This window comes from Marmota monax, unplaced genomic scaffold (genome assembly GCF_021218885.2).
Source record: "Marmota monax isolate L192 unplaced genomic scaffold, Marmota_monax_Labrador192_F-V1.1 WCK01_AAM20220418_F8-fsc00061, whole genome shotgun sequence".
NCBI classification, from domain to species: Eukaryota; Metazoa; Chordata; class Mammalia; order Rodentia; family Sciuridae; genus Marmota; species Marmota monax.
Genome location: NW_026695230.1, coordinates 11,849,454 through 11,875,366, shown reverse-complemented (window position 1 = coordinate 11,875,366; position 25,913 = coordinate 11,849,454). Strand labels below are relative to the sequence as shown.

The 25,913-nt window shown below is 36.2% G+C and overlaps 1 protein-coding gene across 2 annotated transcripts in view; it reads right to left on the bottom strand.

Moving 5' to 3' along the window:
* Nucleotides 1-25,913, bottom strand: part of Rras2 (RAS related 2) — an 83,957-nt gene that overhangs the window by 16,756 nt on the left and 41,288 nt on the right. For both annotated transcript variants that reach the window (XM_046438232.2, XM_046438233.1), the window contains exons 2-4: nt 3,172-3,259; nt 1,993-2,095; nt 1,718-1,826 (exon numbers count right to left, since the gene is read on the bottom strand). In XM_046438232.2, coding sequence (XP_046294188.1) covers nt 1,718-1,826; nt 1,993-2,095; nt 3,172-3,259 — 300 coding nt within the window. The remainder of the gene's footprint in view (nt 1-1,717; nt 1,827-1,992; nt 2,096-3,171; nt 3,260-25,913) is intronic.

The window sequence follows — 25,913 nt, the reverse complement described above, 5'->3', positions numbered from 1 at the left end:
TGATCCCATGATATACAGACAAAGCAAATGCTACAGTATGTGGAATACCCACAAACCAATGAAAACTGCACGCCATATACTAGCAAATTCCAATACAGAGATTATAGACCTTACCCTAAGCTAATGATGGTAAGGGTTTGGTTCTAATGGGCCTATATCCTCCTGCTCTCCCTAATCCACCACAACCTACACAAGAGGAGACTATTCCAGAGAGTCTTCCCCACCCACTTCATTACTGCCGCTGAAAAAGTTTGAGAAAAGATCCTTTTATACAATCAAGGCGTGCTGGGAGCAGAAATTAGCATGAGAAAGGGAGAACCCCTTCTTCACTGCGTATCTACTTTGCCATTACTTCTCAGATCTAATGATATATGAAGTTTCTAGTGCTAGAAAGAAACAAGCAGCAGAAGTAGACAGGTTCTATCAGGCAACACTTAATAAATATAATTTAAGTTCAGAAACCCCCAAGGAAATAAAAAGACCAAAATTAAAGTTTATATTGATTTAATATAAAGAGCACGTTTTTTTTTGCCTTAACTTTATAACAATTCTGATTTAAAGTACACAGAGCAGGAAAGTTTATTCTGCACTTAGTGTCATCAAGAAATATTTCTAAATCTTAGCATGAGAAGAAATATCCTTCCTCTTGAATATCTTGAATTTTGTGTGTGTCCAACAAAATTTTTACAAATAAAGCACAAAGACTATGTTTTAAACAGTTAACTACAAAATAAAAGCCTAGCATCAACATAAATTGAGCTGTTTATCAATCAACTTTTCTTCATGTTTATACTGTTCCAATAAACTCTTTCTTTTCCCAGTACTGGGAATTAAACCCAGGGGCACTCTACCACTGACCTACATCCCCAAACTTTTTATTTTTTATTTGGAGACAGGGTCTCAACTAAGTTTCCCAGGCTGGCCTGGAACTTGGATTTTCCTGCCTCAGCCTCCCAAGTGACTAGGATTACAAGTCACCCAACAAAAATCTTTTTGTCAACCTAAGGTTATATAAAAGCCAACAAGAGAAACAATTTAAATAATAATTATTCCAGATGTGAACAAGAAACTAAAGACTTAAATACACCCCAAATAAAGTAGGACTGCATCAATTTACAGCCGACTTTCTTCCTCTCCCCTACAAAAAATGAGTGAACAACACATACCAAAAAAAAAATTTAAATAATAAATTTTTCAAAAGTGAGTAAGAAAACAAGTGAGAATAAGTTTGCAACTAAATATATTCTTATCTTAAAGGCTACTGGTGTTAGAGCAGGCCAGTGTGAAGAATTAATAGAAAATTCAGTTGCTGAAGTTAGGAAAAATTAAAATACTGTAATTTACATTAAAGTCAGTCTCTAAACAAAGAAAATTTCATATTAACAGTAAATAAAGTAGGCATTTGAGATTGTCTAACTAAATTAGAGTTCTTAGATATTACCCAAGAAATTACATGGGACTGGAACTAGTACAAATACTTGTAGGCTTATAGAATCTTCTGAAATTTTGTGTAAAACCATGAAATTTAAATTTCTCTAAATCTCCTTTTTATTGTTTACCTAATGTAACTTCTCCAAGATCCAGTGTACTAAACTCAGCAATAAATACTGAAGTGACATCAGCACAGTTGTTTCTTTTTGATCATAGGACTTTCTATTATTTCATTAAACTCATCACTTCACTTACATGATTTTCCAGCAATGAAATTCCTTCTTACCTGTCTTTGATGATCCAGGTCTGCTTTATTACCAATTAAAATCATTGGAAACTCATCACGATCCTTTACTCTGAGAATCTGTCTTTGAAACTTATAGATTTCTTCAAAACTTAAAAAAATAAAATAAAATAAATTAATTGATTTGACCAGGAATCATAATTCAACGAGCTCCATACTCCAGTTAGTATTTTATTATTAAAAACAAGAGAATCTAAATTCAATAAAATCATGATGTAGACAGGACCAATGGCCTACATTTTAATATTGCTACTAACCTGCCTCTATCTGTGACTGAAAAAACCAAAAGGAAGCCTTCACCAGTCCTCATATACTGTTCTCTCATGGCACCAAACTCTTCTTGTCCAGCTGTATCCAAAACTAAAGGGAAAAAAACAAACAAACAACAACAACAACAAAAAAAAACCCGTGTTTTCATTTTTTATAAACTGCTCCTCTACAAGGATAGGCTCCTTTCGTGTGGGTCCTCTAGAAAGCCTTATTCTTGGTATAAAAAGGAAATGACATTCCTCTCTCTTAATACTTTGTTCTCAATATTAAAGACAAACATATTCTAATGGCAGACAGTTACAGAGCTTATTTTCATCAGCACAGATCCATTTTACAGTTAGAATATATTAGCATACCAATTACAAGGTTAAAAATATCAAACACATCTATGCAGACAGAATCAGATAACCTCTGAAATCACTTGAATATTTATCTCCTCCATGTAAAGATCTGAAAAAGATATTATAAATTCAAGAAAGAAATTGCGGTTGTTACCTGTCCTCATGCCACACAAATACCAGACTTTGGACAGGTGCTAATACATTTCTTAATCTCTATGAATAAAAGAATCACACAAATTAAAAGAACAGGGTTTTGGGCTGGGGTTGTGGCTCAGTGGTTGAGTGCTTGCCTTGCATGTGTGAGGCACTGGGTTCAATCCTCAGCACCACATAAAAATAAACAAACAAAATAAAGGTATTTGTTCATCTACAACTTAAAAAAAAAAAAGAGAGCAGGGTTTTCTCCTGTGTGGAAGTGGTATATTTAACCAGGCACAGTATTTGTTAAAGCCTCTGGGCTTAAACTCTATGGTCACTTCCCCAGTGTAGCCTTTGCCAAACAGCAGGAAGAAATGAGACCTGATTTTCTATTTCCAGCTGTACCAATAAATACATTTCAACAAATTATAAGACCAGTCTTAGCAGAACAAGATCAGTTCAATTACTGTTTTACCTTTCATTTACAGAGACATATTTAAAATTGACCAATACGAAAAAAAAAAAAAAACTGACCAATATAGAGACTCATCAAAACTAATGAAAAAGGCAGGCTTATATTGAAGACCTCATCTAATATTTCCATTATACTATATAATCAGCAAAATACCAGAGGTAACTTTTTAAAAATAGAACAGATGAACTATTAAAATAAACAAGTTTACTTACTATCTAGTCGGGCTGCTCTGTCATCTATCACACACTGCTTTGTGTAGGAATCTTCAATAGTTGGATCATAATCTGTTACAAAATAGGACTGTAAAAAAAGAAAAAGGAAAAGAAAAAAATTCATGCCTGTTTGTTAACTTTATAGAATTCCATTTAGTCCAAACTAAACAAATGTTTTCACTGTATTGGGGTTTATTCTACTATATGTTAATTCCCTAATAAATGAGTCTCTTTAGAGCACCTTCCAAGTAAAGAAAGATACTAAATATCTTTGGATTATCATATCAGAAAAATGCCAAGATTGCAAATCATCTGCTATAATTTTTTATAATTAAAGCTAAGAATCTAGAACTCAAGTTCTAGAAAAACTAGAAAAATCCAATAAACTGTAATTCAGACCTACTTATATTTCACATAAACATCAGTCCTGAAGATAAAAATAGATGCAAAGAAATTATAAGAAAGAGGGCTGGGATTATAGCTCAGTTGTAGAGTGCTTGCCTTGCATGCACAGGGCCGTGGGTTCAATCCCCAGCATCACAAAAAATGAATATATCACAAAAAAATACATACACACACACACACGAATGAAAGAGGCCTGGAACATTCCTTCCCCCACCTTCTTTTCTCATTATTATTCCCCTTTCAGCAGAAATGATGCTTCAGAAACATCATTCAGGATTACTTCATCTGTAGGAATCTCAAACTTCATCTAATCTTTTCATTTTTAACTTAAATTATATTTCTGTTTATCAAAGCTTCACAATTATTATCTTTTAAATCATCATCAAAAGAATGGCAGTTAGAATATCATACTTTTCTTTTAGAATGTTCTAAAAATAAAGCAATAATCTAAAAGAAACCATTTCTCATTTCTTATCAGAAGGCCAGTACCTGTGATACTGACTTACTCTTCTTCTGGTCTATCTCCTTTGCTCTCCTAGGGATCAACTTCCTCACAGTCCACTGTCCCACTGACTCATTTTGACTCATTTAACAAAACCTGAGAAAGGACTCAGAGGAAGAAAGCTTAATGCTAGCTAGGATCCAGAGCCAACTGTTTTTGGCCATTCTTCAGGAAAGGGTTCCTGCAGAAAGTCATTGCTCTAGGAGCACAGAGTTCTTAGGTAACATCCCTCAACTTGGTGGGCTATGCTCAGAAAGCTACTCAATAGGTACTCAGAAAGGAGTCAAGAAAACCCTAATTTGGGGAGGATACTAATCTGCCTGCTACTATGGCTTTACATATTTATTTTATTGGAAAGGTCTTTCCCACAATTTATTTTTATTTGAGGAATAACCTTAACCATAGAATTCATTACCCATAACTGTATTTCCCTCTTGATGGTCCCATTTAAAATGTATGACTTACTAAGGAAAAAAAAAAAAAAAAAAAGTCTGTTAAAGAATCATTTACCAACAGTAGCAGCCATCTCCACCATCAGCCCCCATGTGCATTTAAACTAAACAGGTATCAAAACAATCCTGAACTAAATGTTGGCACTCACACCCCTTCAAAAAGTAAATACAACTGGCAACAATTTTCTTTGAACTTACTACTCTTAAACAACATCAAACTGCAATCTTACACCAAAGAAGTTGAATAAGCATATTATTCATACTTTGAAGATGAGTTTCTCTTAAGATATGTCTCTTTGCAGCCACCTGATATTTCTGGACATCCCTTCATCTTATAAAACCTGAAATTCATTAGCTATTCCCATTATATGCCTGAAAGTATTGTACCATCCCTACCACTTTGATTGAAAATAGAATGAATAAACAAATATTATTAAATATATTTTTACAAATGTGCAAGTTATACATGACAGCTGGAATTCTTCAAATATGATGAACTTTTATACTGTGATACTAAATTACGACATTAACATGCTGAGCCCAGTGGCATATACCAGCTACTCAGAAGGCTAAGGCAGGAGGGAATGTAAGTTCAAGGCCAGTCTGGTCAACTTAGTAAGATCCTACCTCAAAATAGAAAAAAGGGATGGTGATGTAGCTCAGTGGCAGAGTGCCCAAGTTCAATTCCAAGTACTGGGGGGGGGGGGGGGACTTAACATGTATCATTCATTGGTTTATGTGACTTTGAAGTCTATTATAATAAATTATTTGTTTTTCTTTTTAGTAGTTGTGGAAGTTTCATATTTCCTTTGAATGTCAGTTCTTTAAATACAATATTACAAGACTTCCAAAACTCTGCTAACACTGGCATGGTTTTGTTCCACACACATTAATTTCCACACACATTAATTTTTAAGGTGAACTAACTTGGGATTTCTAGATATTAGTTCCACATCTCATCTTTACTACATCCTATTTTCAAAATTTGTCTAAAGACTATCATCATCTTACTACATGCAACTTTAAAAAGACATCCTCATTGAAAGATTCTTTCTAGGGAACTCACTCTAGGGTCTGTCAAAAAATTAAAAAACCCTTTCCTGGGCTGGACATAAAGCCCAGTGGTACAGCCCTTGCTGAGTATGTGTGAGGCCCTGGTTCAATACCCAGTATCGGGAGGGGCACTTTTCTGACTAGGGGAGCAGTTCAATGGTAGAACTTGCCTAGTGTACACAAGGCCATGGTTCAATTCCCAGGACTGCAAAAAAAAAAAAAAAAAAAAAAAAAAAACTACCTTCCCTCTTATAATTCATTCAGTAAGCAACAGGTCAGAATGTGCCTAAAATAAGCATTCATTGTACCACAAAAACATAACATTTTTGTCACTTTAACTCAGGTACCAGATATATGAGGCAGCAGACCACCAAAAAGTAATCAGTCTCTGGTGATGGTCAATCCTGAATTCAATTCTAACTCTGCTACTTTAGATCTGTGGCAAATCACTTTACTTCTCTACCTTTAGCATCTATAAAACAAGAAGAGTTACAAAAGCTTGTGGAGCAGATAAAAAGAAGTAATGCATATAAAATGCCAAGACATGTTGATGATTAATCAATGACAACCATACAATAACTGCATTACTTTTCTCATGCAATTATATATCTGAACTGTTGTTCTTGTTCAATTATAAAGACTTCAACTATAAAGACAGAAGCAGCTGTAACAGTTCCAGTCCTATTTATACCACAGACCAACCATGTGATCTCTGGTACTTAGTATCTCAATGTTGTAATTCAAGATAAAATATTTTCTAGATATAAGTAGTAATCACACAGGTATATAAAAAAGTAAAAATCCATACAATTAAGATTTGGGCATTTTTTATGTACATGAATTATACCTCTAGATTATACAAATTAAGTAGTTTCTTGTTTCTTATAGAATTCATTAGTTTCTTTACACAGTACATAAAGCCCCACACAGTGTGATCTGTGATATTCACTATTCAAAGCATTATATCCCACTTCCTGAAACTCCTCAACACAGTTTTCTTGCTTTCTTGATTTCAAACATTTGTAGAAAATTACAATTCTAGCATGGATGGAGCATCCACTATGTACTCTATCAGTACAAGGTCCCTACTTTCATGGAGCCCACTGTTTTTAATACAACATTAGTAACTGAGCTACTCTTAGGGACAGGGGAGTTGGGGAGTATAAATGTATAGGAAGGTCAAAGGTCAAAATTATTATAAAGCACAATACCATTCTTGTTCGGAAGGCAACAAACTTAAACAGGTTAATACTGCAGTAATGCATGGGAACTATGTGTACATTTACTTTAAACACAGAACCTCAGTAACATGCCAGAAAAGAAAACAGACTCTTTCCTGAAGCTGAAAGTTACCAACCATAGTTCAGAAAGACTATTATGTGGCAGAAGTGGGATTGGGGGCAGGGAGCACAGTATTGCATTGAGCTACACAGAGGAGGTTCACTCAAGGGCAGGGAATAAGAATACAACAAAGGGTTCAGAAGAACACACTGAAGGAGAAAGGAATTGGAACTGGAGGAAAGCACCATGCTTCCCTGGTACCACACCAAAGTAGAAGGCTCCTAGCCAGAAGAAAGAGGATGCCCCATTCATGCTAGCATTGCAATTTTCAACAAATGTCTAAAATCAAAGGGCACAATGCCTCCCAGGTTGTTAAAGTAGCAAATGAACTTCAGTTTCTTTAATTTAGGGTAGGAGAAACTATTCCATTCAGATGAGAAATGTATTTCTCCTAATAAAATCTGGTTGTGTAAGGTTGTGGAAAACCCTTAATAGCACAAGCGTATTATGACAAGCAGGAATGTCATCATTACATGCCTCTAGATTGCACAAGCAGCCCTCTAGTTGGCCTCCTAAAAGCTATGCCAACTCACTATCATCCTATTCAAACATTCTATGTTAAGGATGAAAAGAAGGGGAAGAGGAGGAGAGCAAATGAGTTGCCCTTCCGCATTCAGTAGGCAGGAGTGACAATTCACTTTCTCCTGACACTAACTGGAGGAAAGTGTAGTTCCCGAGTACGGCCACAGGGTGGTGTCGGGTCTAGGAACTAACAAGGACTGGGAGTTTACGGGAGGTTCTGGTAAACAGTGAATTCAGTCCATTGGTTAAGTCTACTACTCTTGCACAGAAGATATGAAGCTAAATCTGAGCGACCACAGAGGAGTTGTAAACAAATGAGCATTTCAGACATTCTCAGGATTCTTGGGAGTCCTCAAAAAGAATAGGGGGTAGAAAGAGGAGGGAAAGGAAACATAAACAAGTGTGGGAAAACCGTGACCTGAGTCTACATAAAGTCTACATAGGTGTATGTTATACTGTTCTCTGAAATTCTGCATATATGACAATTTTTTACTAAGATTAATTTTTAAAAATCTTATAGACCATAAGAGCTATAGAGAGTCAAATCAATAAAAAAGGATAAGGGCTAGGAATGATGGTACCCATCCATAACAGCTACTAGAGAGGCTGAGGCAAGAGGATCACCAATTCAAGGCCAGCCCAGGCAATACAGCAAGACCCTATCTCAAAATAAAAATAAATTTTAAAAAGGAATGGGATGTAGTTCGGGAGTGGAGCACCACTGGATTCAATTCCAAGAACTGCAAAAAAAGAGAGGGAGGGAAGGAGGGAAGATGCAAAAAAAAAAAAAAGAAAAGAAAAGAAAGAAAGAAAGAAAGAAAGAAAAGAAAAAGAACAAAGGATAAGGGATCCTTTGTCAATTCTGAGCTTTATGACCTAGAAGGCTGAGGGTCTGGTTTGGGGAGTTGGAGACTTGTTTGTTTGTTTTCCTTGCTCAGAGTATTTTCTGGGCTTTTTTTTTTTTTCTTTTCCCACTTTCCCTCTCCTTGTTATTATCTCCTCTCTTTCAACAACACATGTATCTTACTATACTGTTTTATATTTTTACTGCCCCTTCCTCCCTCCATCCAACTAGAATTTAAACTCCTTAAGGGCAAGGACTTTTTAAAAAGGTAAGTAACCTGCCTAGAGTGTCAACATTAACTCACTGGTAGATCCAGGACTGAAATGGAAGATTCTGAGCCCCTGCAGCTTTCCTACTGGGCCTCTCCAGAGGGTTCAGTCAAGGGCAGGAAATAAGAATACAACTTCTTTCCTGCTTCCACTGCTCCCATAAGAAGTAAGATATCCCCAACAACATCCACCAGGGATTAAGTATTTACCATATGGCAGGCAGTTTATAACACTTTATTATTGGTTTCTTATTTAATTCCCACAATGAACCCTTCAACAGATAGTCCCTTTTTACAGACTTTTTTAAAATGAGGCACAAAATTATGTTACTTCTTCAAGGTCACCCAACTAATAAGAACTATTTTTTTTTTAAAGACAGCCTTTTTTTTTTTTTTTTTTAGAGAGAGAGAGAGAGAGAGAATTTTAATATTTACTTTTTAGTTATCGGCAGACACAACATCTTTGTTTGTATGTGGTGCTGAGGATCGAACCTGGGCTGCACGCATGCCAGGCGAGCGCGCTACCGCTTGAGCCACATCCCCAGCCCCTAATAAGAACTATTTTATTTATTCATTTGTTTGTTTGTTTGTTTGTTTGGGGCTGGGGATGTGGCTCAAGCAGTAACGCACTCACCTGGCATGCGCGGGGTGCTGGGTTCGATCCTCAGCACCACATAAAAATAAAATAAAGATGTTGTGTCCACCGAAAACTAAAAAATAAATATTAAAAAAATTCTCTCGCTCTTAAAAAAATAAAAACTACTATTTAAATTTAGATCTGATCTTAAGCTCATATTCTAAGACTATATTATTATTGTTCTCTTAAGCTCATATTCTAAGAATATATTATTGTTGTTCAATAAAATTCATACACTATTCAAATTTTTCACTCCTTTGCTGGCCTATAAAATGAATAAAAATACCATGAAAAATAAGGAGCAAAAAAAACAAGACTAACGAATTCACATTCCTGCCTCCTTCTTGAGCTCCTGCTCACTCATCCATTCCACACCCACAAAAAAAACAAACAAACAAACAAACAAAAAAACATTGTGAAATAATCTAGAGGTAAAATCCTATGATTTTTTCTGTCCCCCCCCTTTTAAGTTAGCACTTCCTTATTATCACTTCTATCAACATAATATGTATGTTTTTAAAACCATGATACAATAAACCAAAACATGAGATTTCATAAGGACTTGGTTTCTCTGAGGAGACGCATTTATAAAGTCTTTGTTGTAGACAGCTCAATAAGAAGAAAATACAAGGGCTCTGGAGTCAGACCTGGAATTCAAATCCAGATGCCATCCTACTTGCTAGCTACCTGAATTCCTTGCAAATTAAAACATCTCTAACCCCCATTTCCTCAATAGGGGAAAAAAAAGTAAGAACTGGGCTAGTTTAAGGAGAGCATATCCCAATGCCCACTATAAATGTGGCAAAAGAAAGACAGCAGACAACAAAAATCTTCCTGAAAGCAGAAAGAATGAACCGTGCGGGTGGGGGACAGCACACAGTTGCCCCTACGGATTTTAAGGTTGCAAATCACCAGTTCCTGCTATGTATCCTCCATTCTCCTTTTCCAGCCAGGAGCACTAGATGAGATTACCCTATCCCTGTCCTACCTGTAATTCCAGTGTGTGAGAAAATCTAGGGAGGCTGCAGAAAAAGAATAGGAAGAGACTGAACTGTGCAAGTAAGGCAGGCCAGAATACAGCTCTACAGTTGTACTAGCTATGGGAAACTGAAATAACTCACTTAACCTGTCTAAATCACAATTGTTCTGCCTATGAGATGAAGAAACACCAACTTTAGAGGATCACTGTAAAAAGTAAAAATATGTACAAAGCACAGTATATGACACACAGAGGCATTAATAGATTTTGGCAAATAAAACCCAAGTCACATCTTGCTTTCTTTGCAAGGCCTTCAACACTTCAATTAGAAAACTATCTCAATATAGTCTCACCTTAATATTCTGTTACCCTAGGTTGGGGAGTATAGCTCAATAATGAAGCGCTTGCCTGGGATGTGCAAGGCCCTGAGTTCAATTCCCAACACCACAAAGAAAGATGAATTCTCTTACCCTTAAGGTGTTGACAGTCTGAATTTTCCCAACCTCAAAAATTCCATCTTATTATTAAAAGTTGTGATTTGAACAATATGAATGCCAAGCTTTATGTGTGCCATGTGACTGGTAGGCAATTTTAAAAGGAAATTATAACTATCTTTTCATGTATGTGTACATAAGAATATATAAATAACTCATAAATGTATAAATAACAGACTGAGCTCAATAGGGCTCAAAATAGGGCATAAAATTTTTCTGCCAAGTCCCTCTGTGGGCATGTTTTTTCCTTGATCCTGAATGAAATCAAAGAAAGTCTCAATTTTTTTCTAGTCATCCTTTGATTATAAAATCTTCTTCAAATCACTTTCAACCCTCAGAACATTATAATTCTAATAATCAAGATGTCTAGCACAGTGTCTTAATTACATTAGTCAATACTCATCTAAATTAAAGCTGATTTAAAGCTTCTTCCTTTTTCTAGGTTGCCTGAGAAGTCTGCAACTAGGCTGGAGGTGGAGGGATGTCATCTTCCCTCCCTGTCTCAACCTCTTATTCTGCATATCTTCTGTCCCCACAAAGGCTGTCCCTGGTTCCCTCGGGGTGGGAGCTGAAGAAGTGAAGAGGGCTAAAGTAGGAGGTGGGGGGTCAAAAGGCCACACCAATTAAATGTGATGTTCGGGCTTTCTTGTGAGAGCCTATAGGTTTCCTGAGACAGTGCCCAAAGTGAGGCCTTTGACATAAAATTCTTAGGCACTGAATGAAACTTGGCCATTTACACTTCCAACCCTGAATCTCTGGGGTTTTCACGAATCCTTCCCTCCTGACTTACGTCACTTTTTCGGTGACCATGTACAATGTCCCTTTTGAAATGTCTTTTAGCTGATTCCACTCAGGAAAACACTACCATCTTCCCAAGTGCAAAATACTTAAAACACAAAGCTTCTTCCTTTCCCTAAACTCGCTGCCTGGGGGCTACTGAGCCCCAGATTTGCATACTAATTCTTATGACCCTGCCCCCAAACTCCAGGGGATACTAGTCAAGCTCTTGGACTGATTTGGTTAAAAGTACCACCCACCATTTGGCTTAAATGCAGGGGGCTTAAGAGAAACATACCTCATCTCTTTCCTCCACTATGTGTAGAGGCAAAAAATACTAAAAGTTCAAATACTAACATTTCTCCAAAAATGTCCTTGTCAGAGCCTTTAACACTGAATACTGACTCTCTAACAGTAAGTGTGAGCTAAGTGTACAAAACCAATTCAGGTCTACCCTTTATGCAAATCAAGGTAACTGGGCACCTTCTGTTTTGGGGGCTTCGATTAAACTAAAACAGATTACAGTTCCAGTAAAAATCCTGTCATATATGTCCCCAGGCACACAGAATTAGATTTGATGTGCCCCAGGAATAGCTCATGCTTTTTAGAACTTTCTTGGAGTCAAGTAATGTGCCACTTTGCACATATTTAGAATCTCAAAGTACCACACATATTTAGAATCTCAAAGTACTGACCAATAGGAAGCCCAATAACTGTGAAGATCATAATGAAAAGTTAAGAATTAGTTTCCCGGGTCTGGGGTGTTAGCTCAGTGGCAGAGTGCTTGCCTAGCATGTATGTGTAAGAGACTGGGTTCGATCCTCAGCACCACATAAAAGTTAAAAAAAAAAAAAAAAAAATTTTTTTTAAGGTATTATGTTCATCTACAACTAAATATATAGATAGAGGTGTGAGAATTAGTTTCCCTGAACACAACAAGGACCTAGTTAGCTATCAGCAGTCTCTATTTTCTAAAACAAGTGCAGTGCAAATTCCTCTGGTAACACTAGAGAAGACCAGAGTAACTTCAGGCAGCTGTGAGCCAAAGAGGAGATCTTCCTTGTGTCACTTTTTAACAGCAGCTGTCAAGTCACAGAGAACCTTTGTTCCCTACAACACCCTCCCTAATTTTTATGTCAAATGTTTCCAATATGCTTAATAATCCTAACTCAAATGTGTATTTTTTTCCTGATTGAAATTAGTATTCCATTTAACCTAACATGTATAATCACAGATATCTCCATAATTTATGACCTGGAACTCTACTGCAGTACTTTAGAAGCTACACTAAATCCAGTATCCTTTTAGTTTCTTTTTAACAAAATTTAGTCAGTCAAGGTATATAATTGTCTCAGACTGCCTAAAGCAACCATGTGCCTTTCAATGGACTTCTGTGCAACTTCAGCTATTGTGTATACACCTCATGGTATGGTATATAATTGCAAATGAATGGACCTGGTATGCCACCAGCAAAAACACAGTACAAAGTCAATGAACAAACTGATTCTATTATAAAAGTTTATTTCTAAGTCAGTTATATAGTACTCTTTTCCCCAGGGAAATCTTTTTCTAAATTATAGTTGTATGTCCATAGCCCAGACCATAAAGCTAACATTAAATACGGTCCTGAACCAGTAAAAGGCCCACTTTCTAATCTCTAAAGCAAAGACATCTGGCCCAAGAAGAAAATGGGAAAAGAATTTTTTCTTTTTCCAGAGCAAGCCCAAAGCAAGACTTAAGAAGAAAATCTTGTTCAGACACCCCGTATATATTCCAGCCTCCTCAACCTTCCTAACTTCTGACTACCACTGTCCTCTGGCTTTCGACTCCTTATAAAAACTTTACTGGAATAAAACACCTCACACCCACCTACCACTCTTCCTACTGTTCCTTCCTCTCCCAGTTTAAAAGTAACAATTCCCAGGAACTAAATGAAATATCAGTCTAAATAGAGTACATTGTAGTAAAGGAGAGAGAGCAGTCAAGGAGGAGGAAGGGAGAAGAGGAGGGAGAGGTGGAGCAGCAGCAGCAGCAAAATACTAAACCAAAATGAATCTTCAACAACATTTATGAACAGGTCAAAAAGAAAAGGCTTTGGGCTATGTGAAAGGAAAATTACTCGGGGTAAATCACCATTTCATGATGTCAGCTCCCCAAAGGAGGCTTTACTTAATCTGAACTGCTTTTATCCTTCCAAACTCATGAGCTTTTTTTTTCTCCTACTCCCTCCACAACCCAACTACAACTTACAAAACTATCCTACTGAGCGGATAAGACTACATAAAAATTTATAGTTCTTAATGCCAGTGGATTTTGACAACTGTCACAAGAGGAAAAGGGGCCAGGAAGGATACAGCCACTATTCATAGATATGAATTATTTGTAGGTAAGACAAGTTTAACTTAGTCACCACCTTTCATCCTTTTTTCATCTTCTGTATTCATCCTTTGGAGCTGACATAATATTTATAAGCCACTGAGCAATCATGAGTCAGTGGCCTGTTTTAAGCAGCCTGAAAAATTTATTTCCTTTGAACTATTAAACATCGGTTGCTTTCACATTGTATTATTGTATTCTCATTTCAAGAGACAATATGTAAAACCTAAATAAAGTTTTAAGGATAAGAATTAACAATTTTTTAAGAAAACAGTGATGACTATGCTAGCAGAAATGATTGATAAACAACAGAAAAGGATATCTAAGCCTAGTTGGTATGTTATGTAGACATTAACAAATACTTCACACTATCCCCATAGGAGGTTGGAGAAAATTCCATTACTGTCTTTCATACCAAGGCCTGTCTTTGTCTTTCTGTTCTTGCCTTGGCAGAACTTCGCCTTTCTAGGGAATCCATCCCATCCTTTCTATTCCTGTAGCTGCTGTTTTAATTAAGTTATTCTTCCTTACCTTCATCTCAAGTGGATCAAGAATGACCGAATCACATAATGCTAACCTCTGTAGTACACTTTAGATGAACCAGACAGTGCCTAGCCCTACCTTAGCCACCACCTTTCCCTACTAATATCCTTCCCACAGTGGGGTTCCTGGGTCCTGGTTCTTTCTGTAGGCTCAACCGCTCTACAGACCTTAGTGCCAGCAGAGATTGAAGGAAGAAGCATTGTTAGCTTTGATATTCATCTGACCCTGACAGGATACTGTGATGGCGAAACTGCTTTTATTTTACTTGTAAATCTCAATATCACCGTGTTTCCTCCCTCTTCTCACAGAGTTTCCCAGTCTACACATTTTCTGACTTCAGCATGATCTCTTATCATTGGGCTCTCTTTTGCTCTGAAATCTTTTCTTATATTGAATCTCCTAAGTAATCCACGCCCTTCCTAGAATCAGGGTCTTGTTTTTGTCATTTTTAAGAGCATTACTGGGATATAATTCAAATACTTTAAAATTCATTTAATACATACTAATGGTTTTTAGTCATCTATAAGGTTGTACAACAATCACCAACTCCAGAACATTTTACCACCCCAAAAAGTAATTCCACGCCCATTAGCAGTCATTCCCCATTTCCCCCAACCCTTGCCAGCCCTAGAGCCACTACATACTAATCTACTTTCTGATTCTATAGGCTTGCATAATCTAGACATTTCACCTGAGTGGAATGATACTATACATGGTCTTTGTGTCTGGCTTCTTTCACTTCACATTTTCATGTCATGTTCACAGCATGTTATCAGGACTTCATTTCTCATTTCTTTTTATGGTATACCACTATGGATAACTCTACTCATTAGTTGGGTTGTTTCCACATATTGGCTATTTTGAACAATGCTACTATGAATAATCATATATAAATTATTGTGTGGACACGTATTTTCATTTGTCTTGGGTATATATAACTAGTAGCAGAATTGCTAAATCATATGGGAACTTTATATTTTAACTTTCTCAGGAACTATCATTGTTTTCCAACATGGCTGTACCATTTTACATTTACACTGGCAATATTTTAGGGTGCCAATTTCTCAATATCCTCACCTACACCTGTTATGAAACATCTGTCTTTGTATTATAGTCATTCTAGTAAGTATACAAATGGTATCTCTTTGCAATTTTGATTTGCATTTACCCAACAGGATATTGAGCACCTTTTTGTGCTTATTGGCCATTTGGACATCTTCTTTGTAGAAAGTTCTATTTGAATTTTGGCCCATTTTTAAATTGGGTTGTCTTCTTATTATTGAATATAAGAGTACTTTATGTGCCCTAAATACAAATCCTTTATCAGATATATGATCTATACTCATTTTCTCCCAGAGTCTCATTCTTATAAAATCTTCCTGCCATAAATAAGTACACAGTTCTTAAATTTCAACCTCAGACTGAAGTCCTGATGCTAACCAAAAATTTTCATAATTTCAACTTACATATATCCAGACTCTGGGTACTACTTGCTCCTATGCTCCACAAACTAGTTGTATTTTCTCTCACAGTTTTAGTATGATTGCTGCTAGTCTAGAATGAAACTTCCATTGCTATACCCACCCTTCTAACATCTCATTCACACACCCCAACAGTCTCCATCACAAAACACTTCCTCTGCCTTTATCATGCCCTAGCACAGTCCACTAGTTTCAGTATCCGAATTCGCCCTATTTCATTAAATCTGGAATGCCAATCATAAGACTTCATTTTATGTGCCAAGGGAAAAAAAATCAATGATATGAATCTTAGAAACAATGAAAAACAGTAGTTATACACAACAGCTCTGGAAGTTTGGTTATATTAACCCCATTTTACAGATGAGACCATTGAGACTCAGCAATTAGGTAAAGTGACAAAAGTCAGCAAGCTGGAAGAACAGCGATCCAAATCAGGTCTCACTCTGAAGACATACTCCTTTCATTATATTTTATTTAACGTGTTTTATAAACATCAAAGTTCATACCCTGCACAGGTTAAAAAATCCTAACCAGGCATCACTATCTGCACATATCGTCCCAAATACTCAAGAGGCAAAGGCAGGTGAATTGTTTGAGCCCAAGGATTCAAGTCAAGCCTGGCCATCTCCAATATTTATTTATTTATTTAGTAGTTGTAGATGGACAGAATGCCTTTATTTTATTTGTTTGTTTTTATGTGGTGCTGAAGATCGAACCCAGGGCCTCACACATGCTAGGCAGGCGGTCTGCCGATGAGCTACAGCCCTAGCCCTCCAAAAATTTTTTTTAAAAAGTCAGTTTCATTCAAAGTGAAAACACTCCAGTGCTATGTTAAGAATAAAGTGTGTCAATTTTAAAAAAGAAGAACACTCTTTGATCCAGCAATTTCACTTCTAGAAATTTATCCTACCATTAGATCTGCACATATAAAAAAAAAATTGATACAGGCAAGGCCAATTGTTATTGAATTATCTTTAATTTAAAAGACTGAAAACACCATAAAATGTCCTTCAGCAGACATCTGGTTAAATTATAAAAAGTTCATTCAATATGAATATACTCATTTAAAAAAAGAATAACTTGGGCTGGGGATATAGCTCAGTTGGTAGAGTGCTTGCCTCACATGCAACAAGGCCCTGGGTTTAATCCCCAGCACCACCAAAAAAAAAAAAAAAAGAATGACTTCATGTACTAGCATCCTGTAATCTACAAGATATGCTATTAAATGTATACACTTTATGTTTTTGCTTTATATGCAAGAAACAGAGAAACTTCCATTACATGTTGAAAGAAGAAGTAAGTTGCTGTGAGACATGGGTGGAAGGAAAATAAATTTTTGTAATTTTTGAAATTTGAAACATGTGAATAAAAAAGGGAACACAATGGTTTTGAAAGACCCAAACAGATTAAATATAAGCTCTTCAATAACAAAAGCTAGGCTTTAGTCTACGCTCTAGAAGAAAAAACCTGTTTCTTGGCATTTAGCTATAAATAAGGAATTTGTTATTTATGATCACTCTTTGTAGCTCTATAATTTTATTATAACATATATAGGTCATTCAAAATATAACTTGCAGGTGCTAGAGAATTTCTTTGATTTTATGATACACTGAAAGAATATGGGGATTTAGGTGAGAAAGGCTTGCACACAGGCATAGATAGCCCTGCTCCTTTCTAACTGTAAGATTTGCAACAAATCATTCATCACTGATATCAAGGTTATCTACTTGCAAAGTTGAGTTGATATCTATTTTCAAAAGTTTGTTATAAGAAATGAAATAAGATACGTGAAAACTTTACTGTAAACTTTACGCCATCATAAAATGTAAATTATTGCAGATAGACTACATCTTCAGTTTGCATGAAATAGTACAGGAAAGGGCATGAACTTGAGTCAGTCAGCCTGGATATCCCACTTAATTGCTACTATAATCCTGGGAGTGTTATTTAATCTCTCAATTTGTATTTCCTCCCCAATAAGATGAGCATAATGATTATTATTTGAAATGGCTATTATGAAAATTAAGTGATATTGCCAAGTACTCAGTACACTGCTTAGCCTAAAATGGGGATTCAAAAATTGGTTTTCTTTCTTTCCAAACTTAGAAATGATATTGACTGCCTCAACAGCAGACAGGTGAACAACTCATTTCTAGTTGTCACTTTTGCTCCCCCAGAGGCTGGCTTAAACTTGCTATTCTCCTGCCTCCACCTCCCTAGTCACTGGGATTACAAGTGTGTGCCATTGTGCCTGGCCCCAATTTCATTTCTTATATCTTCTAAAACAGAGAATGGTCTCTAAAAGAAAAACTAGAGTAAAGGGGAATGATCTTCACAGCCCACATTTAACTAAACTGTAAAATTTTCACATGAATCTTCCTTAGGTTCATTCACCAGCCCATTCAATCTAGTGTCAGGCACTGTCAGGAGCTGAGAATCAAATCCCAGGTGCTCATGAAGCTTACAGTTTCTTAAAGACTGATCATCACCAAGTAAACAAACACTACTATATCAGCAGTGATGTGAACTCTCAAAAAATTGCCAGGGGGACTGGCAATAATAAGAACTAGAAGAGAGGTCATGACATTGCATAATACTGTGAGATAATTCTTCTCTGACAATGTGACATTTGAGGAGGGAATCCTAGACCAAGTTAGGAAGTATGCCACACTATTTTACAGGGGAAGACAATTTCGGGCAGAGGGATTATTACATTTAAAGGTAAGAATACATGTAACATGTTTGAGGAACAGGAGGGCAGTAGTGGTTACAACAGAACAAACAGTATGAAGAGTAGTAACTGAGTTCATACAGGGAAACAAGCAGAGACTTTAGGCCACCGTGAGGACGCTAAATTTTTTTCTAAGCTAATGGAAAACAACTAGAGATTCTGAGACAGGAGTAAAACATTTTGCCTTTCATATTAAAAGTAACACTGACTGCTGTGGGTTATGGAAGCCGGTCAAGAATGAATAGAGAGAGATGACTGGAGAGGCTATTAAAAATACAACAAGGATGGGCTGGGGTTGTGGCTCAGTGGTAGAGCGCTTGCCTTGCAAACATGGGACACTGGGTTCGATCCCCAGCACCATATAAATAAATAAAGTAAAGGTATTGTGTCCATCTCCAATTAAAATTATTTTTTAATTTTAAAAAATAAAATGAGGAGAAAAAGACTCCTAAAGAAATAGAGACGAAAACTGGCTAGATCTGCGTGTATTTCCAAAAGATTCAACAACATTTTGCTGATGAACTACCACATCGATATAGGGTCTGTCAAAACTCGAAATGTTTTGCCTAATTAACTGGAAGAATGGTGATACCATTTATTGGCATTGGTAGGAGGGAGCTGCAGAGAATGGAGAAAAGCATAAAGAATGGTTTTGTACCTATTCTGTTAAAATACTTTATTAGCTACCTAACAGAGAAATTAGTCTAAGGATTCTTGAAAAGGTAGGGCTTAAGACAAATTTGGGAATCAACAGCAGATAAATGGTCAAGATCAAAGAGAGCTGAGGACTGGGACCTGCTGCACTCCAGTATTGAGGCGACAGGACAACAAGGAGCATCCAGGCAAAGAAAATGAGAAGGAACAGTGAAAATAGTAGGACAAGAACAAAGAATATGGTAATCAGGAGGCCAAGAAGAAAATATTTCAAGAAGGGAAAGAGAGAGGTCAACAGTGAGGACAAACACTTTTATGATATTAGCTATATACCAGGCACTATTGTATCTCTATTATACAGACAAGAAAACTAAAAAATAGAGAGATTAAATAGTGTGACCTTATAACTTATTTATAAACTAGGTCTGAAAGAGGATGCTAATGACACCAAGATAACAAGCATCAACCAGGACTACCCTAGGCAAATTGGTCCCCTTAAGGCTAAGTACCTGCTTAAACATGAAAGGAACTCTTCCTAATTTCTTATTCGATGTTCTAATCTTATTCTACGCTAACTGCTGTTTTCCTTCCCACATTTTCTATGCAATAGCAAGAAGGGTTCAGATACTTCATTTCCAAAAAGGGATTAACCAAGAACCATCACACAGATGCAATCAAAAGTCTGAATATTAACACTGCTTTTGATACTTTTTTCAAGATTTTATGGCAAGAGTTTCACTGATTTAAAAACATTTTAAATGTATTTAGAAAAATGTAATTTAGTTATACTTGAAAATTATCTCAGTAATACACTTTAAAATATGCTCAACTATTTCACAGGAGCATAGCTAGTAGTGAAGGCAATTAACATATAAACTATCAAAGATAAACACAAGTAAGATGTGTCCTAGCAGCTCTGTAAACATGAAAAATTGTTAATAACCTACATGTCCCTAACAGGGCACTGGCTATGGCATACCCATCATAGACTAGTAAACATCCATTAAAAGGAATGAGGTAAGTTTCCATGAGTGGATTTTAAGTGTCCATGACATACAAAGTTCATTCATTCAACACAGATTATTTGTGGAGTGCTTATTACTTAGTGGTAGGATATAGTTTCCTAAGTAAGAATAAAACTGGCATGGTTCTAGCACTTGTGAATGTAACACTTTAATATGGAGACTATATATCTAAACAAGCATAATAAAGACCGTTTTATATGCTACAAAACACCAAAACTAACGTGCACAGAGAATAGATAAGGGGGGAAAGGGGCCTGTACACTGTCAAACCATGGGTTTAAATCACAAATAAACTTTAAAACAACCTTGTTATTATTTCATTTCCTTAATAAGAATTAAATTTCTCATGCCTTCATCTCAAAATAGAAGAGCAGAAGGAGATAATGCTCTCACCAGTTTTCCTCTAAACCACCTGCCTGGAGGCCAGGCAAGGGATTCTCAGAAAGTGGCTGTCTATTCACACCAAGGACCACCCTTCTTCCTTCTGTTTAACCTCATGCATCCACCCAGCAATTCATAGTAGTTTTTAAAAAAATTCCTTTTTATGACACACATATTTAAATCAGACTAGATCACTAGATAAATGTAAAATCTTTTGAGTGAATAAAAACATTACTTATATAAGAAGGAACCACAAACATATTCATCTTAAACAGCAAAGTATGTATATTTTAAAAGTTAAGAGCTAAATGGCACATATTCATAGAATTTAAGACTCTGCTCACACCATTTAAAATAACAAATTATAACTTGTCTATGCGTGTTCCACTTAATCTCATAGTAAAAGAATGCCACATCAATTGGAAACCACATGAAGAGAAAGTAAGCATGAAACCAAATTCTTAATCACATCTTTATGCATATAATATAGATCAGTTTCTATAACTATTATTACATTTAGTAAAAGTATTTTCACACGCTTATTAGCAAATTCAGGAAGAGGCTTATTTACTATAGTGAGACTGACTAGTGTCACCCAAAAACACAATCCAACTCCTAATCTCTGGAAACTGTGAATAAGACCTTACTTGGAAACAGGGACTTTGCAAATGAAATGAGGTGAAAGAACTCAAGGCAAGATCATTCTGGACCTAAATCAAATGACTATCCTAAGAGGAAGGAGAGGGACATCTGAGACACACAAAGAAAAGACCAAGAGGGGAAGGCCAAATGAAGGCAGAGATAGAAATTAGAATAAATACCTACAACCAAAAATACTAAGGACTCTGGACAACTTCGAGAAGTTAGGACAGAGGCATGGAAATGACTCTCTCTCTAAATCTTTAGAATAAACCAACCCTATCAAGAATTGGATTTTGGAGTTAAATTTCCTTTGTTTAACCCACCAAGTTTGAGATAATTTGTTACAGCAGCCCTAGGAAACTAATACACTCATCTACAAAATTTGGCTGCCCCCACCCCTCTTTTTTTGTACTGGGGATTGAACCCAAGGGCACTGAGCCACATGCCAAGACCTTTTCATTTTTTATTTTGAGAGAGGGTCTTGCTAAGTTGCTTAGGTCCTCTCCGTTGCTGAGGCTAGCTTTGAACTTGCAATCCTCCTGCCTCAGCCCCCCAAGCCACATGGCATGCACCACCATGCCCAGCTTGGCTGCCAAAATTTAAAGCCATTTCTAAACCCAAGATTAGAACAAAATAAAACTATTTTTTTCCTGTCACAAGTTACCAGAACTCAAATACAGAGCTGCTTAACAGTATCTACATTTCATTTTATTGCATTAATATATACATAGACCAATGAAACAATTGTTTTTATTCCCTGAACTAGAGATTTAGTAATTCAACAAAAACACAAGAGGAAAAAGTATAAATGGAAATGAATGAAATGTAACTAAATGATTGTAAGGTTCTAATACTTTTAGGAAAGTAGTCAATATAATCATTTGTTTCAAAATGCAATACATCTGAAGAGTAATCCCTAAAAAATAAATGAAACTGGGTGTGATGGTAATCCCAATTACTAAGGAGACTAAGGCAGGAGAAGCACTTTAGTTCAGGAGTTCTAAGACCAGCCTGGGCAACATACATACATACACTGGTGTCAAAATTTTGAAAAGGAGATTAACTCTTTTTTTTTTTTCTCTTTTTTGGTACTGGGGATTGAACTTAGGGGTGCTTTACCACTGGGCGACATCCACATCCTTTTTACTTTTTATTTTGAGACATGGTCTTGCAAAGTTGCTAAGGATCTAGCCAAGTTGCTGATGCTGGCCTTGAACTCCTCCTGCCTCAATCTCTAGAGTCACTGGGACTACAAGCCTGTATCACCATGCCCAACTATTCTTTTTAATTTTTTTTCTTTAAAATCCTCACTGTAGAAAAACTAAAAAATCCTAAGAAAAAATTGTGAAGTTCACCTTTCAAACCAAAGCCCATTTGGGCATTTTCTCAGCTTAAAATGTGAAACTAGACATCTACCTTGGAAGCTAAATAACCCTGGCTTAAATTTTTCAAAACAGGCTCATCATTGAAGATCTCTGTTTACAATCAAGTTCATATGGCAGTTATACAACTATGAAATTCAGAGTTTACAATGGAAATTCTGACCTAATTTTAACATAAGCTTTATAAAAGAAACACACAAATGGGAACTATAAGGAGAGATTTATTGTCATGGGGGTTTCCAACAAGGTGCTTTCCCTTGATCATTTTGGGTCCTGAACTGTTCTGGTCTCTAATCATAATTTACATATCAACTAAGTCCTCAATTTAGAAAAAAAAAAATGTGCAAAAATAAGAAGTGCAGAAAAGCAATAAAGTTCAAAATATTAACAAATTTTATTCAAGAATTGTCTAATGACAAAAATTTCCCTTTCATCTGAATTTATGAAAAATAATTTTCAATTAAATGGCCTAAAAAGTATATAAAGAGAACCATCTATCAGCTGCCATGCAATATAAAGGCTAAAACACGGAGGAAGAGGAAAAGCTTGATAATTTCTGCCCAACCAAATCACTGAATGCATTTTTAAAGTATTTTGTTAAAAGTAAAAGTTTTGCCTGGTGTGGTAGCACACGCCTATAAGCCCAGTGCCACAGGAGGCTGAAGCACAAGGATTGTGAGTTGAAAGGCAGCCTCAGCAACTAGGTGACATAGTGAGACCCTGTCTCAAAGCTAAAAAATTGAAAGGACTAAGAGTGTGGCTCAGTGGTTATACACCCCAGGGTTCAATTCCCAATTTAAAAAAAAAAAAAAAAAGTTTCACTAATTGCAGGTAAATTTCTAAACTAAAATTCTGTCATTTAAATGTGTATTCAAAAATACACAGTATCCCCACTCCTTAAGTATGAACAGCAAATAATGACTTCCTCTTAAAAAATATGGAAAAGTGGGGGCAGTGGTTGGAGAGTGACTTTGTAGTAGAAGACACACATTACCTCAGTCAGGGATTAGAGTCAACCTCAATAGTCATAAACCATATTGAAGTTTTATACCCTAGATATGATGTAATGAAAATGGCACTTTAACACTGGGTTCTTACTCTCAAAAAACCTGAAGACCAGCTGGGTATGGTGGCACATGCCTGTAATTCCAGCTACTCCAGAGGCTGCAGCAGGAGAACTGCAAATTCAAGACCAGCCTGCGCAACTCAGCAAGTCCCTGGGGTGTAGAAATTTTAAAATGGACAGACATGTACTTCAGTGGTTGAGCAATTGCTTTGCATTCATGGTTTCAATCCCCAGTACTCAGGTACACAAAAACAAAAACAAAGAAACAACCCTAATCCTAGTCCAGTCATGAGAAAAATATCAGAAACATTCCAACAGAGGGGCATTTCACAAAATATTTAATGAGGACTCATAACAGGTTCATCAAAAACAAGGTAAGCCAGCAAAAGAAGCCTAAAAAGACATAATCCAACATAGTATCCTGATGGGATCCTGGAACACAAAAGGACATTAGGTTATCAACTATGTAAAACTCAATAGTTAATAATAATGTATCAGTATTGGTTCATTCTTTCTAGCAAATGTACTATGCAATATAAGATGCTAGTAACAGAAACAGTGTCAGGTTTGCAAACTCTATTATTTCCTCAAGTTTTCTATAAATCTAAAACTATTCTTTAAAAAATAAAGTCTACTTTTTTAAAATAACACATAAATCCAAGCTACTTAGGAAGGCTCAAGCAGGGGGATCACAAGTTCAAAGCTGCCTCAGCAATTTAGCAAGACCTAGTCTCAAAATACAACTTGAAAAGAAAAGGCGGGACTAGGGATATAGCTCAATGGTAAAGTGCCCTGGGTTCAATCCCCAATACCTTTAAACAAACAAACAACAAACAAAAATGCAATAGTTATTTCTAAAAAAAAAAAAAAAAAAAATACTTTAAGACTTCTCTAATCACTTAAATGTAAAAAAAAAAAAATGAAAGAAAACAACTAGATTCACTAAGCAGTTTCTTTTAGTACTAAGATTAAATCTAGGTTTTAGGGTACCCAGAGGCAACAAACTGACTCCACCTTTTCAAGCAAACATTTAATTTACTGTGATAAGAGAACCCAAAGTCTCATTAAGCACAGAGCTATTTATATTGGTAATTTTAAACTAACAAAAATTCTGAAAAAAAAAATTCTAAAGGGTATTCTTCTAAAACAGAAAAAAAAAAAAATCCAAAGCATTAGACAAAAACCTGAATAGGAAGTCTGACCCTTCTTCCACTACCACCAACTAAAATCTATGTCCCTAAACATAGTCATTGTATTTCCTCATTTACATACTGCAAAGGTGACAGCTGCACAGTACAATAAAGGATACTCAAAAAACAGCATATGATAAGTGACAAAATACAAAATGTACTGTTTCATTTCAATGGCATCTGCTAAAACCAATGCCTTGTTGATGAGGTGTGCATTAGTACACATTAGGCAAGGGGGGGGGGGGAGAGGGAACACACAACGGAGGAGAAAGTCGAAACTACATTTCACTACTATTAGCACTTACCAGGTTCTCCTTTTCAACATCTCCACCTACAAGTGTTCCAATGAAACTCATATTTCAACTAACATTTATCCAGATGAACCTAAAATTGCTACACTGTAATTCATCAAAAAGCAAGTCTCTGAAGTGCACACAAGCTACTCAAGAGGCAGGAGAATTACAAGTTCCAGGCCAGCCTTGGAAAATTAATGAAGTCATTTCCAAATAAATAAAAAGGTCTAGGTATGTAGCTCGGTGGTAGACTGCCCTGAGTTCAATCCCCAGTACTATAAGTAAATAATAAACCAGACTCTAAATTCAAATCAAATATTGGAGATTACAAAAATTAATATCAATACCTGCCCTCAAGGTGTCTACACACAGGCCAGTAGGAGACAAGACAGAAAAAAATGATTATTTTTTGTTGACTTTTAAGATGCCATCATTAAGGGCCAGGCACCTATAATCGATTATAATCCCAGCAGCTCAGGAAGCTAAGGCAGGAGGAACCCAAGACTGAAGCCAGCCTCAGCAATTTATTGAGACCATGTCTAGGGATGTGCCTCAGTGGTTAAGTGCCCCTGGGTTCAATCCCTACTACTACAAAAAAAAAAAAAAAAAGGCAATAAATATATACCTTAGAATGGAAGAGATATAGTTTTGTTTTGTTTTTGTTGGGGGAGGGGGGAGTGAGGTGTTTTGTTGTAGTACTAGGT